The sequence below is a fragment of the Vombatus ursinus genome, unplaced genomic scaffold (genome assembly GCF_900497805.2).
Source record: "Vombatus ursinus unplaced genomic scaffold, bare-nosed wombat genome assembly UNPS02011916.1, whole genome shotgun sequence".
Taxonomy (NCBI): Eukaryota; Metazoa; Chordata; class Mammalia; order Diprotodontia; family Vombatidae; genus Vombatus; species Vombatus ursinus.
The window spans coordinates 1,177,435-1,190,054 of record NW_020951694.1 but is presented as its reverse complement, the minus strand read 5'-3'; the positions used below and the strand labels follow the sequence as shown (position 1 = coordinate 1,190,054).

The 12,620-nt window shown below is 43.3% G+C and overlaps 1 protein-coding gene across 1 annotated transcript in view; it reads right to left on the bottom strand.

Annotated features, from left to right (window-relative positions):
- Positions 1–4,595: 4,595 nt before the first annotated feature.
- The window catches only part of POLR2A (RNA polymerase II subunit A), a 32,141-nt gene continuing 24,116 nt past the window's right edge, over positions 4,596–12,620 (bottom strand). Inside the window, exons 20-29 of the mRNA XM_027857043.1 lie at positions 9,565–9,789; positions 9,064–9,310; positions 8,447–8,547; positions 8,190–8,294; positions 7,928–8,110; positions 7,181–7,384; positions 6,772–6,958; positions 6,549–6,662; positions 6,111–6,260; positions 4,596–6,010 (exon numbers count right to left, since the gene is read on the bottom strand). Of these exons, the coding sequence (XP_027712844.1) occupies positions 5,043–6,010; positions 6,111–6,260; positions 6,549–6,662; positions 6,772–6,958; positions 7,181–7,384; positions 7,928–8,110; positions 8,190–8,294; positions 8,447–8,547; positions 9,064–9,310; positions 9,565–9,789 (2,484 nt within the window). The 3' untranslated portion in view covers positions 4,596–5,042. The remainder of the gene's footprint in view (positions 6,011–6,110; positions 6,261–6,548; positions 6,663–6,771; positions 6,959–7,180; positions 7,385–7,927; positions 8,111–8,189; positions 8,295–8,446; positions 8,548–9,063; positions 9,311–9,564; positions 9,790–12,620) is intronic.

Below are 12,620 nucleotides of genomic sequence, written 5' to 3'. Positions count from 1 at the left end.
CAGGGAAAGCAGCCATAGACAATACGTAAATGAATAAGCATGGCTGTGTTCCAACAAGACTTTATTTATGGAAGCTGAAATTTGAATTTCATATAATTTCCATGTATCATGAAATGTAATTCTTCTTTTGATTTTTTTCACCACGTAAAATGTAAAAACCATTTTTAACTGTGGGCTGTGCTGGGCCTGATTTGACCTACCGACTAATTAGTTTACTAATCCTTGCTCTACTATGGCCCCCAAGTCGTCATCTGGTATGCTCCCACCAATGTAAGTCAATAATTGACAACAAGTGGCTTTTACAAAAGCTTTTTTTTTAACAGTTTATTATTTTTATTTTTAATAAACATACATTTTAAAATTAATCTGCCCCTCAACCCCCCTCCCCCCAGCAAATTAAAAACAACAACAACAACAAAAATAAAGTCAATAATAGATATCAGAATGGTCTGGCAAGGCAAATTCCCATACTAGCCATGTCTGAAAATGTTTCTTTTTGCATTTTAGGTTTATTACCTGACAGACAACCTGTGCAGAGACAAAGACACAGGATGGTGTAAGTGTGTGTGTGTGTGTGTGTGTGTGTGTGTATGTTTATGGGAGTGGCCAGTTTGAACCCTAGAGTGCACGAAAGGAAAAAAAATGTCTAATGAAGTGGGAAAGGTAGGCTGCAGCCAGGTCATGGAGAGGATCATAGAGGTTGTAGTGACTTAGTCCATCAGTGATGAAGTTAATTAATCAAACTTTGAGGAGAAAAGACCATCTACCGTTTGTATAGAGACCATATGAGTCAAGCAGTAGCTCAAAAGGTTATTTTTTTTTTTTTGTATTTTTTAGGCAATTGGGCTTAAGTGACTTGCCCAGGGCCACACAGCTAGTAAGTGTCAAGTGTTTGGTCTGAGGACAGATTTGAACTCAGGTCCTCCTGACTTCAGGGCCAGTGCTCTACCCACTGCGTCGCCTAGCTGCCCCTTGCAGGCCGAACGTAAAGTGGTTTACAGATCTAAATATACATTGGGTCACGAAGAGTCGGACAATTGCTATCAAGCTTTTTAATCTTGCAGTCCTTTGTCCACTCGTCCCTTTCTGACTTTGTCCATTTCTCCAAATTGTACCTCTCCTCTTTCTACCAGCAACAGTAGTAGGTAGACTATCATACACAAAGGTCAGAAGGCCTTTCTCCTTTTCACCAAATGATATCTACCTTGTATACCCTTCATGCAATAACTGATCTCTGCTAAAATATCTCTCTAGTTTTCACAGGCATTCTCACCACATGATCTCAGAACTGGCAATCTTCAAACTTCACTCAGATTTTAAAACTGGCTCTTTGATACTTTCTGGCAGTTACTCATTTTCTGTCTCAGGCACGATCGGGGCTGTGGTGATTTGGTAGCACAATCTACCCACATTTGAACTGAATTTTCTCTAGTGTGTATGGCTTTTGTCCTGAGAAGATTCCTAACTCTGGTCTATGTGATATCAGTGGAAGATTTAGACTTAGTGGTAACGACGGTTCAAGAATTTTTCCCCAGTTTTGGTATGCTTTTTCAATTTTTCCACTGGCAAGCCTTCTCTTCTTGTTTCAATTTTTTTTTTTTAAATAAACTTTTCCTTTTCGGAGTACAGTATGGTAATCAGTTTCTAGGTACCATCACCACCATACCAAAATAACCCAAATGAGGGCAGTTAGGTGGCACAGTGGATAGAGCACTGGCCCTGGAGTCAGGAGGACCTGAGTTCAAATCTGTCCTCAGACACTTGACACTTACTAGCTGTGTGACCCTGGGCAAGTCACTTAACCCCATTTCCTCACCAAAAAAAAAAAAAAAAATAACCCAAATGCTTCCCTTTAAAGATAGCTTGCTAGGGCAGGGTCTGGGGTCTGCTGAGACTAGGACCAAACTGGGAGGGATGCACAAGTGATCATGTACTAGTGACCATAAAGACCAATATCAATTACCCAGGTCACCATTCTCTTACCACTTGTGTCTCACTTACACACATATAGGAATAGGGGCTGGATCTATAATTTCATTTGTATAGGGAACTCCTAAGTGAGGGAATTCCCTTTACCAATGCAGGTTGGTACCTACTCACACCTTAAGAGTCTTAGAGAGTGATCTACAGCACTAAGAAATTAAGTGACTTGCCCAGGGTCAGTGTCAGAAACAGACCTTGAACTCAAGCCTTCCTAGCTTTCAGACCAGAGGATAAAAGACAGAAGATTCATTGCACCATGCTGTTACTCATATAAAACAATTTAAAAACTAAAACCTTGCAGATGGTCTTTGAAAAGTAGTTATTCATCTGAATGATGATGTCAAGGAAAGAATCATTTATAATATGCCCTATTTGTGCTAAGAGCTAGGGATAGAGAGGTCAAAAAAACAGTCCTTGCCTTCAAGGAGCTCAGTCTAACAGGGGGAGGGGGGCAATATGCCAACAATGAGGTACAAACATACAACATATAGGCCAAGTTGGAGCTAATCTTACAGGGAAGATTAAGGGGGCGTGGGGGAAGACAGGCTTTTTGGCAAGTGGTGAGACTCTAACAGAAGGCAAATGAGGAGTAGGAGCATTCCAAACGTGGGGAACAGACAAGGAAACTGCAGTTGTGTGGGGAGATGGGTGATATTACGGGTGAGGAAGAGCAAGGCCAGGGCCACTGGATCAAGGAGTACAGAAGAGTCGTGTTTGGAGGGGGCCAGGCCAGCCATCTCTTCATTTCCCAACTGGAAGCACTCTTCTACATTTCTCCTTCATTGCCAATGGACTTCTTCATCCTGCAAGATCACTTTAACCCTGGAACCTCAAAAGGGCCCTCTGCCCTGGGGACTCTTCCTGATTTGGAGGATGGAGAGCTCCTCCCAAAATCTCTATCAGGTACGGGGGGTGTCCCATTCGACTTCCTTTTGCGTGTTGTCTGTTAGATTGTAAGCTTCTTCAGGGCAGGGAACATTTCTTTTTCATATCTGTATTCTCAGCACTTAGCAGAGTACCTGGCTTAATACTTAGGAGTCAGGTTAGGAAGGCTTTAAAAGCCAAACAAAGGATTTTATATTTAATCCTGGTTAACAGAGAGACACTGGAATTTACTAAATGGGGTGACATAGTCACACTTATGCTTTAGGAAGATTAATTTGAAGGGAAGATGGATTGGAGTGGGGAAAGACAACATACTGAGTGTTTATTATTTCTGCCAATGGAGAAGACCTAGAATCATTCTAGACACCAGTCTCCATATCCTTTAAATTTTACCTTCAAATGCATTATTTAACCTGAGCACAAATTTTGGCTTCTCAGTATTAGGTTAATATTAAACATCAGTTTGCATTCCTGAGATGTTGGCAAAGAAATGTGATAGGCAAGAAAAAATAGCCTAAGACTAACAGATACAGATGGCACCCGTGGAAGAGCAATAGCTGACCAAGAACTCCCATTTACCCAGAAATCTATAACCATGATGATCAAACAAAAAAATTATAAAAAAAAATATATGTTCTTGTTGTTCAGTCAGTTGTATCTTGACTCTTAGTGACCCCATTTGGGGTTTTCTTGGTAAAGACACTAGAAGTGGTTTCTCCAGCTCATTTTACAGATGAGGAAACTGAGGTAAAAAGAATGAAGTGACTTGCCCAAGGTCATACAACCAGTAAGTGTCCGAGACCAGATCTGAACAGTTTTCCTGACTCCAGGCCTGGCATTCTATCTACTGTCACCTAACTGCCCCTATACCATTGTCATTTATACTTGTTATGTTATACATTGTCATGTTATACTTGTCATTTTTTTCTTAAGGGTTTGTTTTGTTTGAAAAGCAAGCTTTAGGTTAGGTTGTAGGGTTGGTTAGTTGATCAACTGGTCTATAGTGTTCTGTGTTCATATTGACTACCCTGTGTACAGGTTTAGGGGACCTGCAACAGACTTCAGTGGTTTTGCATTGAAAATACTGGGATACTAGAATTTGAGAAACTTGGTCAAAAGTCCCAGTTCTGGGAAACTAGGTGGTGCAAGTCGACATACAGGCCCAGAGTTAGGACGACGTAAGTTCAAATCCAGCCTCAGACACGTACTAGTTGTGTGACTCTGGGCAAATTTCCCAATTTGCTGTTTCCTCACCTACAAAATGAACTAGAGAAGGAAATGGCAAACCACTGCAGTGTCTTTGCCAAAAAAACCCAAATGGGGCCACGAAGAGTCAGACACAACTGAACAATAACCAATTCCAGTTCTCCCACTAATTCACAATGTGGCCTTAAAAAACTCATTAGACTTCTCTGGGTCTGTTTATCTGTAAAAGAAGAGGTTTGGATGAGATGAATTCTGAGGTCTGTTATAGTTCATGAAAAAAATTATTTCATGTCCAGTGAAATTTCAATGTTATTTTTTATATTTTTCTAGTCCAAATTCTTCCCACCCCTTCCAGAAATTTACTACCTAGCCACTAGATGTCAGTACAAGCCCAGGGAGAAAGGTGAGTACAATTCATTTTAGGCAGTGAAGATGCTATCCTCATTTTTAAAAATTCCCATTATTTCCCTAGTCTCATTCTCTTCTTCCGTGTCATTGAAGAAAAAGCACCAAAGGCACACTTTTGGTCAAAATTAGTAAAACTTTATTTAAACTTCAATAAAATAAAACAGACAAGAGGCAGCTTCATGCTGCCTAAGAACATATGATTCCATGGACAAGTATTACCCCTCCTCTTCAGGTTTTAAAACCTCTCTCTCCTTTCCCTGCTTCAATCAAACTAATTAAGTTAGGGCCCTATTGGGGATAGGCCTGGGGTGTGTCCTTGGTCACTCTTCCCACCCTCAGTCTCTAGGGAGCTGGGTGTGGGGACAGAACAAATAGATGATATCAAGAAAGCACAATCAAAAAAAAAAAAAAAGAAAAAATACCCATCTAGAATGAGATTAAAAATCAGTGTAGGAACTGGGAGGTCATTGGGGATCATCTTGGAAGTAGCAGGGAGAGAATGGAGATAACCTGGCCTTGAACTCCCCCTCTCTCCAGCTTCCAATATCTCTAGCACTCCCTCAGTTTTCCTCATCACTGTCATCTGGGCTGATGGCTGGGCTGGTGAGGCTGTAGGTGGGACTGGTTGGGGAATAGCCAGGTGAAGTGGGAGAGTAGGTAGAACCCTTAGGAGAGGTGGGTGAGTAAGTTGGGCTGGTTGGTGAATACTTGGGAGAGGTAGGTGAATAGGTGGGGGAGGTAGGGGAGTACTTGGGGGAGGTTGGAGTATAGACTGGTGAGGTTGGCGAGTAGGTAGGAGATGTAGGTGAGTATTTTGGGGTGGTAGGTGAGTAAGTAGGACTGGTGGGCGAGTACTTGGGGCTGGTAGGCGAATACTTGGGGCTGGTAGGTGAGTATTTGGGGGAGGTTGGTGTATACTCTGGTGAGCTGGGGCTATAGGAAGGACTGGTTGGGGTATATTTAGGTGAAGTGGGGCTATAGCTGGGGGAGCTGGGGCTGTAACTAGGGGAGCTTGGAGTATAGGTTGGGGACTGTGGTGTATAGCGTGGGCTTGAGGGAGAATAGCTAGGGGAGGTTGGGGAGTAGCTGGGGGAGGTTGGAGAGTAGCTGGGGGAGGTAGGACTATAGTTGGGGCTTGTAGGGGTATAGTTGGGACTAGTGGGTGAGTAGCTAGGGGAAGTTGGACTATAGCTGGGTGATGTTGGGGTATAGTTGGGACTGGTAGGTGAGTAGTTAGGGGAGGTAGGGGAATAGCTGGGAGAGGTGGGGGAGTAGCTGGGAGAGGTGGGGGAGTAGCTGGGAGAGGTGGGGGAGTAGCTGGGAGAGGTAGGGGAGTAGCTGGGAGAGGTGGGGGAGTAGCTGGGAGAGGTGGGGCTATAGTTGGGGCTGGTTGGGGAGTAGCTGGGAGATGTGGGTGAGTAGGAGGGAGAGGTGGGAGAGTAGGAAGGACTCTGAGGGGTATAACCCCCTGGGGACCGGGGCTCATAGGCTGGAGATGTTGGTGAATAGCTGGGAGACATGGCTCCACCTGTGAGAAAGGAGACAAGATAGATGATGAATATAAACAAGACGCTGACTCAGAATGGGCATGTAAAGATATAAACTGAGATCCTGATGTGCACACTCACCTGGTGAAGGGATGTAAGGGCTTGAAGGGCCTGGAGATCCTGGGGAGCCAGGTGTAGGGGACCAGGCTGGGGAATAGCCAGGGCTAAAGCCACTAGCATCTGACGCAGCACTAGGGGAGAAGCCAGCAGCTCCAGGAGTCATCCCACTCCCTGCATTCAGAAGGGAACACCCCCACCCCAAACAAAACTGAGGTTAGGGACAGGGAGAAAGTAAATTCCACACATTCTTGATCCATCAACCCCTGCTTCTAGGCCTCTTTCCTCTCACAATTACTTCTCCTTAGCTCTCCCCCACTATCATCACTCTCTCTAATCGATTCAAAATTAGCTCCTGGGAAACAACACAGGTGACATTTTATTTGGAGATCTGTCCCACTGGGATGTGCACAGCCTAGAGAGAGGTTCATTCAACTCTTTCCCTGGGCTGGGGTTACTCACCAACACTAGGGGACCAGGCTCCATAAGCAGGGGTGGCCCCCTGGTTCCAGGGAGTCATGGCAGGAGACATGCCCCCCATGGGGCTGGGGGCTGAGCCAAAGAACATGCCAGTAGCTGTCAAGAAACAGAATAATAACGTCAGGCTCTGAGGTCCTCCTCCGAGACTTGGGTCAGAAGACCCAAATCCAAATGACACCCTCCAATGAGGTGCCCCAATACTCACGTCCAGCTGCTCCCAGGCCAGGAATGTTAGTGGGGATCTCCATGCCATACTTGCATTTCTCAGCATCCAGTAAGAGGTCAAAGCAGCCAGTGCCAGCAGGGGCCAGCTGACCGAGCATGATGTTCTCAGACACACCTTTCATGGGGTCACTCTCTCCATGGGCTGCAGCCTCCATCAGCACATCCACCTGATGGAGGGGCAAAGAGAAGGGTCAGAGCACTGATAGCATTGTCACAAAGCAGCTTAATAGTCCCTAAGACCAATCATCTATCACTGGACATGAAGAGACTGCAAAATTGATTTCTGCCTCTCCCAGGCTCTCTCTCCTTACTTCTTCATAGTGCTCACTACCAGCAAGGCTCCCTGCCTACTCATTCTGCCACCTTTCCCCAGCAGTATAGGCCATTACCGTCTCTTCAAAGGAACACTTCATGAGGGGTCCTGTGTCTTGTCGGTTGACGCCATGCCTGGTGATGGCCATCAAGTGCCCTCGGCAGGTCATGGTGTCACAAAGTAGGGCCAAATGGCGGTAGTTGACATATGACCCATCAAAGGAGATCACATGATAAAGTTCTCGCTCTAATGCCTTCCTCACAGCCTCAATGCCCAGCACCTGTGAGGAGACAGTTAAGATTAAGAATTCTACACTCCCATTTTCTAGCATGTCACTTGTGTCTTTATGCCCCCATTATCTAGTATAGTGTCTGGCATATAGTAGGTCATTTAATAAATGCTTGTTGGCTGATCAGCTGTCTGGCTCTGCTCTGCACTTCTCCCAGACCACATGAGGACAGACCAAGTGATAACAGGAGACTCAAACTAAAAAGAGAGACCTATGTAGACATTATTAAATGACAACTGGAATACTGAGCTAGAGTTACAGGAGTGAAGGACAGACAACACCTGCTTCCTATCTCCTCTAGCTCTCTTTTTCCTATCAGGTCATGAAAGGCTTCCCTGAAGCAGGGGCACTGGGGAAGTAATACAAATAAAAGAGGAAGAGAAATAAGGAAAATGAGCTTCAATCATGGCAAGGAGGAAAATAAGACTTCAGGATAACTTTCTAATGTAGTTAGGGGAACCATGATCATATCTTTCCTAAAACTTCTGTAACATCATCAAGCATTCAAGCTAACCCCAAAGGGAAGGTCCTCACCGTGAAGATCTCCACAATATCATTCGACGTTGTGCGTACAGGGTCCACGTCCTTCTCACTTAATACACGCATCAGACTCACTCCATCTGTTTCTAGAATCCACTCTTGCAACGCCTTGAACTCTCCGTCTTCTGTGATGATAATCTTCTTTTTATTGTCTGTCTGAGGCAAGTGCATGTACACCTAGGGAAAGAGGGGGCGAGATCAGAAGGTGATAGGCAAGGGAAAAATAACAACAAGTGCTGTATGACTACAGTACAACCTTGCTGATCTGCTCGATGCCCTGCAGTGTCATATCTGTCAGCATGTTGGATTCAATGCAACGGAGAAAGACGTCATCATCCATCTTATCCACCACCTCCTCTTCCTGTGAAGAGCATAAAGGAAAAAGGTAAGTTATGTCCTAAACTTCAATCCTCTCAAAGACCCTTGTACCCTACTTTCTAAATTTCTGGGCAGCCCACAGAACCCTCACCCCACTCAGGAACCAAGGTATCCAAGCTGCTCCGTCTCTATTACCTCTTGCATCTTGTTCTCATCACTGTTCATGATTCGAATTCTGAGTACCAGCTTCTCTGCGTTGTCGTCATTGAAGATGCAGTTTAAGTCATCACCAAAACCTATTAACATAAACTTGTTTAGGGCTCCTCTCAGCCCCAATATGCCTCTCCTCTCTGCTCTTCTTTCTGCTTTTACTAAGAGATCTCTTTATGTCTCTAGAGCTTCTCATTTACTCTTTTCACTCCTCTTCCTGTCCCTTCTTTCTCATACGGCATGTATAAAACCAGGTCTTTCCTTTTACTTTCGAGAACCCCACACCAAATGAATTAATCATAAGGAAAATTGTTGTGGGGCAGAAAATTTAAATAAAGGCGAAGAAACTAAGAGTAGAAGAAACTATTTGAAAAAGAGATAGCTGAGGAAGGGAATAAAATTAACATTTCTATTCCATAAGGAGGACTTGTAAAATGAAAGAGGATATTAAGCACCCTGTCTCAGACTAGAAGTTAATGCAAAATAAGGCTGCAGGATCTCAAGCATAAGGATGGTGTCTCCCACTTGGATGAGTGCAGATGTCACCAGTCCTAACTATGGAAGGTGATGAGGCTCAACTGACTCCTGCTCTCTATACTCACCTGCATTTATTTTCTCAGCAATCTGCTCCATAGTCAGCTTTCGATCTGTCATGTGCTTACGGTCCAGCTCTACTCGCAGCAGCCAGGGTGAAATTCGGGCAACATCAAAGTCAGGCATCTCATAATAGACATTGACCCACTCTTGATCCTCTGCTACTACTGTGCTCTGAGGATTAGGGTCGTAATAGATGGCAGTGTTAGCTGTCACCTTCCTCAGAGTTGTGTGTTCCAGCCGGCACAAGATATCCTGGACAAAGTGTAGACACATGGATGACTACCACAACAGAGTCATGGAACCCAGTTCTCTACCACCAATGTGCGAAAAGAGCTAGATACCCAAAAGCCTAGAAATGATATTATACAGAACCCATGGATAGAGCCAGCATCAAACTTGATAATGGCCACCATCCTTGGGAAGAATTCCAAATGCCTTCTATAGCAATTGGATTTTGCCATCCCTCTGAGCTGCAGTCAGTGGTATTCCTGGTTTTCCAATCCTACCTTGGCTCTCTCAGCATCACGGGCAGACTGACCCAACAAGAACACAGTGAGTGAGGGTGTCTTGGGCTTCTTAGAAATGTTGATGAGCTCCTTGAGTCGGGGCACACCCAGTGTTACATTCTTGGCAGACACACCAGCATAGTGAAAAGTGTTCAAGGTCATCTGGGTGGCTGGCTCTCCCAAGGACTGGGCTGCTAGAGCTCCCACCATCTCCCCGGGATGGGCCTGATGGATGGGAAAAATCAGTGTTAACAGGATGAAATAGGAAACTAATCCTTCCTTCATCTCACTGTCAAGTGAGGGAAGAGGATGTAGCTCTCCACTCCTTCTTCCCCAAATTCTTGAAGAAGCTGGAATTGGAGTCCACAAAGAATGAGGGGCTTAACAAATCAAAGCCTTCATGAACTGTTCCCCAAGCACTGAGAGCACATTTTTAGCACCTGACATGTCTGTTGCTTGTTCATGTGTGCTACACTACTCCTTCATTTAAATATTAAGCACCCATATGCAAAGCACTGTTCTAGGGAGAGAGTGTAATCACAAATTTGCAACACCAATAGTCATGAAAAGTTTACTACTTATCTCAGTTTCCCCATCTATAAAATGGGGCTCTAACAAAAAAATGTGTTATAAAGATCAAACAGTAAACAGTGAAGCATTATGCATATGTAAGGCATTATTGAGTTTCCCCTAACGCAGCGAAACTGTTTTCTGATCCCAATTCCATATTTTCCCCCAGCATCTAAAATACTACTCTGCAAAAAGTGAGCTCTCAAAGAGGGAACACAGTGTATTGGAAAGACCTCTGGATTTTGAATCATGAGACCTGAATTTGAATCCCAGCTCTACTTGTATTACCTATGTTTTGGTCTAAAGACCGTACTCCTATTATCTTCATCTTTGAGATCCTTAGTGTTTGGAGAGGTTGTAAAAAGACAGGCACACTAATATATTGCTAGTGGAGCTACCAATTGGTGCAACTGTTTTGGAAAACTATTTGGAACTAGACTAAGAAAATAACTAAAATGTCCATACCCTTTGACTTAGGGATCCCATCCATAGGTATATACTTCAATGTGGTCAAAGATCGAAGAAAAAGGCTCACTTATACCAAAGTATTTAGAATAGTACTATTCTACATTAATCACATCTTTTGAGAAGAGGAAGGGACTTTAGTGGTCATCTAGCCTAACGAAAAGGAAAGGAATCTCCATTATGACGTATCTGGCAAGTGGTTGTACAGCCTCTACTTGAAAATATCTAAAGACAGGCAACCACGATCTTTTGAGGCAGCCCACTCCACTTCTGAAGGGTCTGAACTGTTAGGAAGCCTAAAGCCTAAATCTGACCCTTTGTAACTCCACCTGTGCTCCCATTTTTGCCCTCTGAGCTCCAAGAGAACAAGTCCACTCCCCTCTTCCATGTGACAGTCCTTCAAATGAACACAGTAATCACATTTCCTGAGTCTTCTTTTCCATGATATACATTCCCAGTTCCTTTAACCCATTATATGACATGGACTCAAGGTCTTTCTTCATACCAGGTTTTCAATGTTCTTCTTCAACTGTGGTGTCCAGAATACATTACTTCAGGATGAGTTCCGAAAAGGGCAAGGTATGCTTTCTCCGAATGCAGCCCCAGATCATATTAACTTTTCTCACTAATACATCACAGCCACATCTGACTCTCACTGAGCTTACACAGCCAACTAAAACTCTTAGATCTTTTCCAGACAAATACCTTCACTTGCAAAGGTGAACTGTTTGATATCCAGTTGTAAAACCTTTTATGTATTCCTACTGAATATCATGTAAATAAATTCAACCCAATGCTTTAGCTTATCTCTTCTGGATCCTGATTGTCATCTTGTATGTTAGCAATCCCTCACAGCTTAGCATGATTTGTAAATCTGAGAAACATGCCAAGCATACTTTTTTGATAACAATATTAAACAGTACAGATCCTAGGGTCCTCCACTGGAGACCCTATGCCAGGTTAACAATGAATCAATAAAAACCACTTTGAGCTGACCAATTTTGAAGCCATTCAACTGTACTATCATCTAGTCGACACTTCTCTTCTTCTCCATAAATAGTTTTGCTATTATCTGTATCTACAGCAGAAGTGTCAAACATGTGACCTAAACCAGATTAAGATGCAATTGGGAAATGTTTAACAAAATAAAAATACAGTAAAACACAGAAAATATTATACTTTCCAACCAAGTTAATGTAAAACACAGAAAATACTATACTTTACAACCAAGTCAATATGTGGCCTGCAGGGATCCTTATGGATGGATTAGTGACCTTTTTTTTTTTTTTTTTTGACACCACAGCATGGGCCAACAAACTATAGCCCAATCTGGTCCACTACCTGTTTTTGTAGAGCCTTCAAGCTGGTTTTAAATGGTTTTCCATTTTAAAATAAAAGTTGTTATCACAGACCATACAATAATAGGTGGTAAGTCAGATCTGGCCCTTGGGCTACAGTTTGCCAACTCCTGATCTATGACATTCTCCTTATCCACCCAAGTTTAGTAAAAACCCTGTCAAAAAAGGAAATAATTCTAGGCTGGTATGACCTGTTCTTGATGAAGCCATGCTGGCTCTTTGCAGTCACTGCTTCCTTTTCTAGATACTCACTAACCAGCTTATCTATTCTAGAATTTTCTCAGTTAATTGAATCTGGTTTCCTGGCCTCTAATTCACAGATTATATTCCCCCCACTCCCTTCTTTTGGAAATCGAAGCACTTCGCCTTTTCCAATCTTGTTGCACACCTCTCCAGTTTTCCATGATCTTTCAAATATTACCGACAGTGTTTCAGCAATCCCATCTGCCAGTTCGTTCAGTACATAAGATGTCCTTCACTTGGATCAGACACTCCTTCCTTTTTTATCTTAGTTGTCATCATATTAGCCATTTTTGTTCTATCATTTCCCCTGTAAATGGTCATTCTTCTTTGCAGAGGAAACAAGTAAAATAAAAATGGAGCCACTTCTGTTCTGGGTCATTATTATCTCATCTACCCCAACCAAAGCATACTGCACTGTGC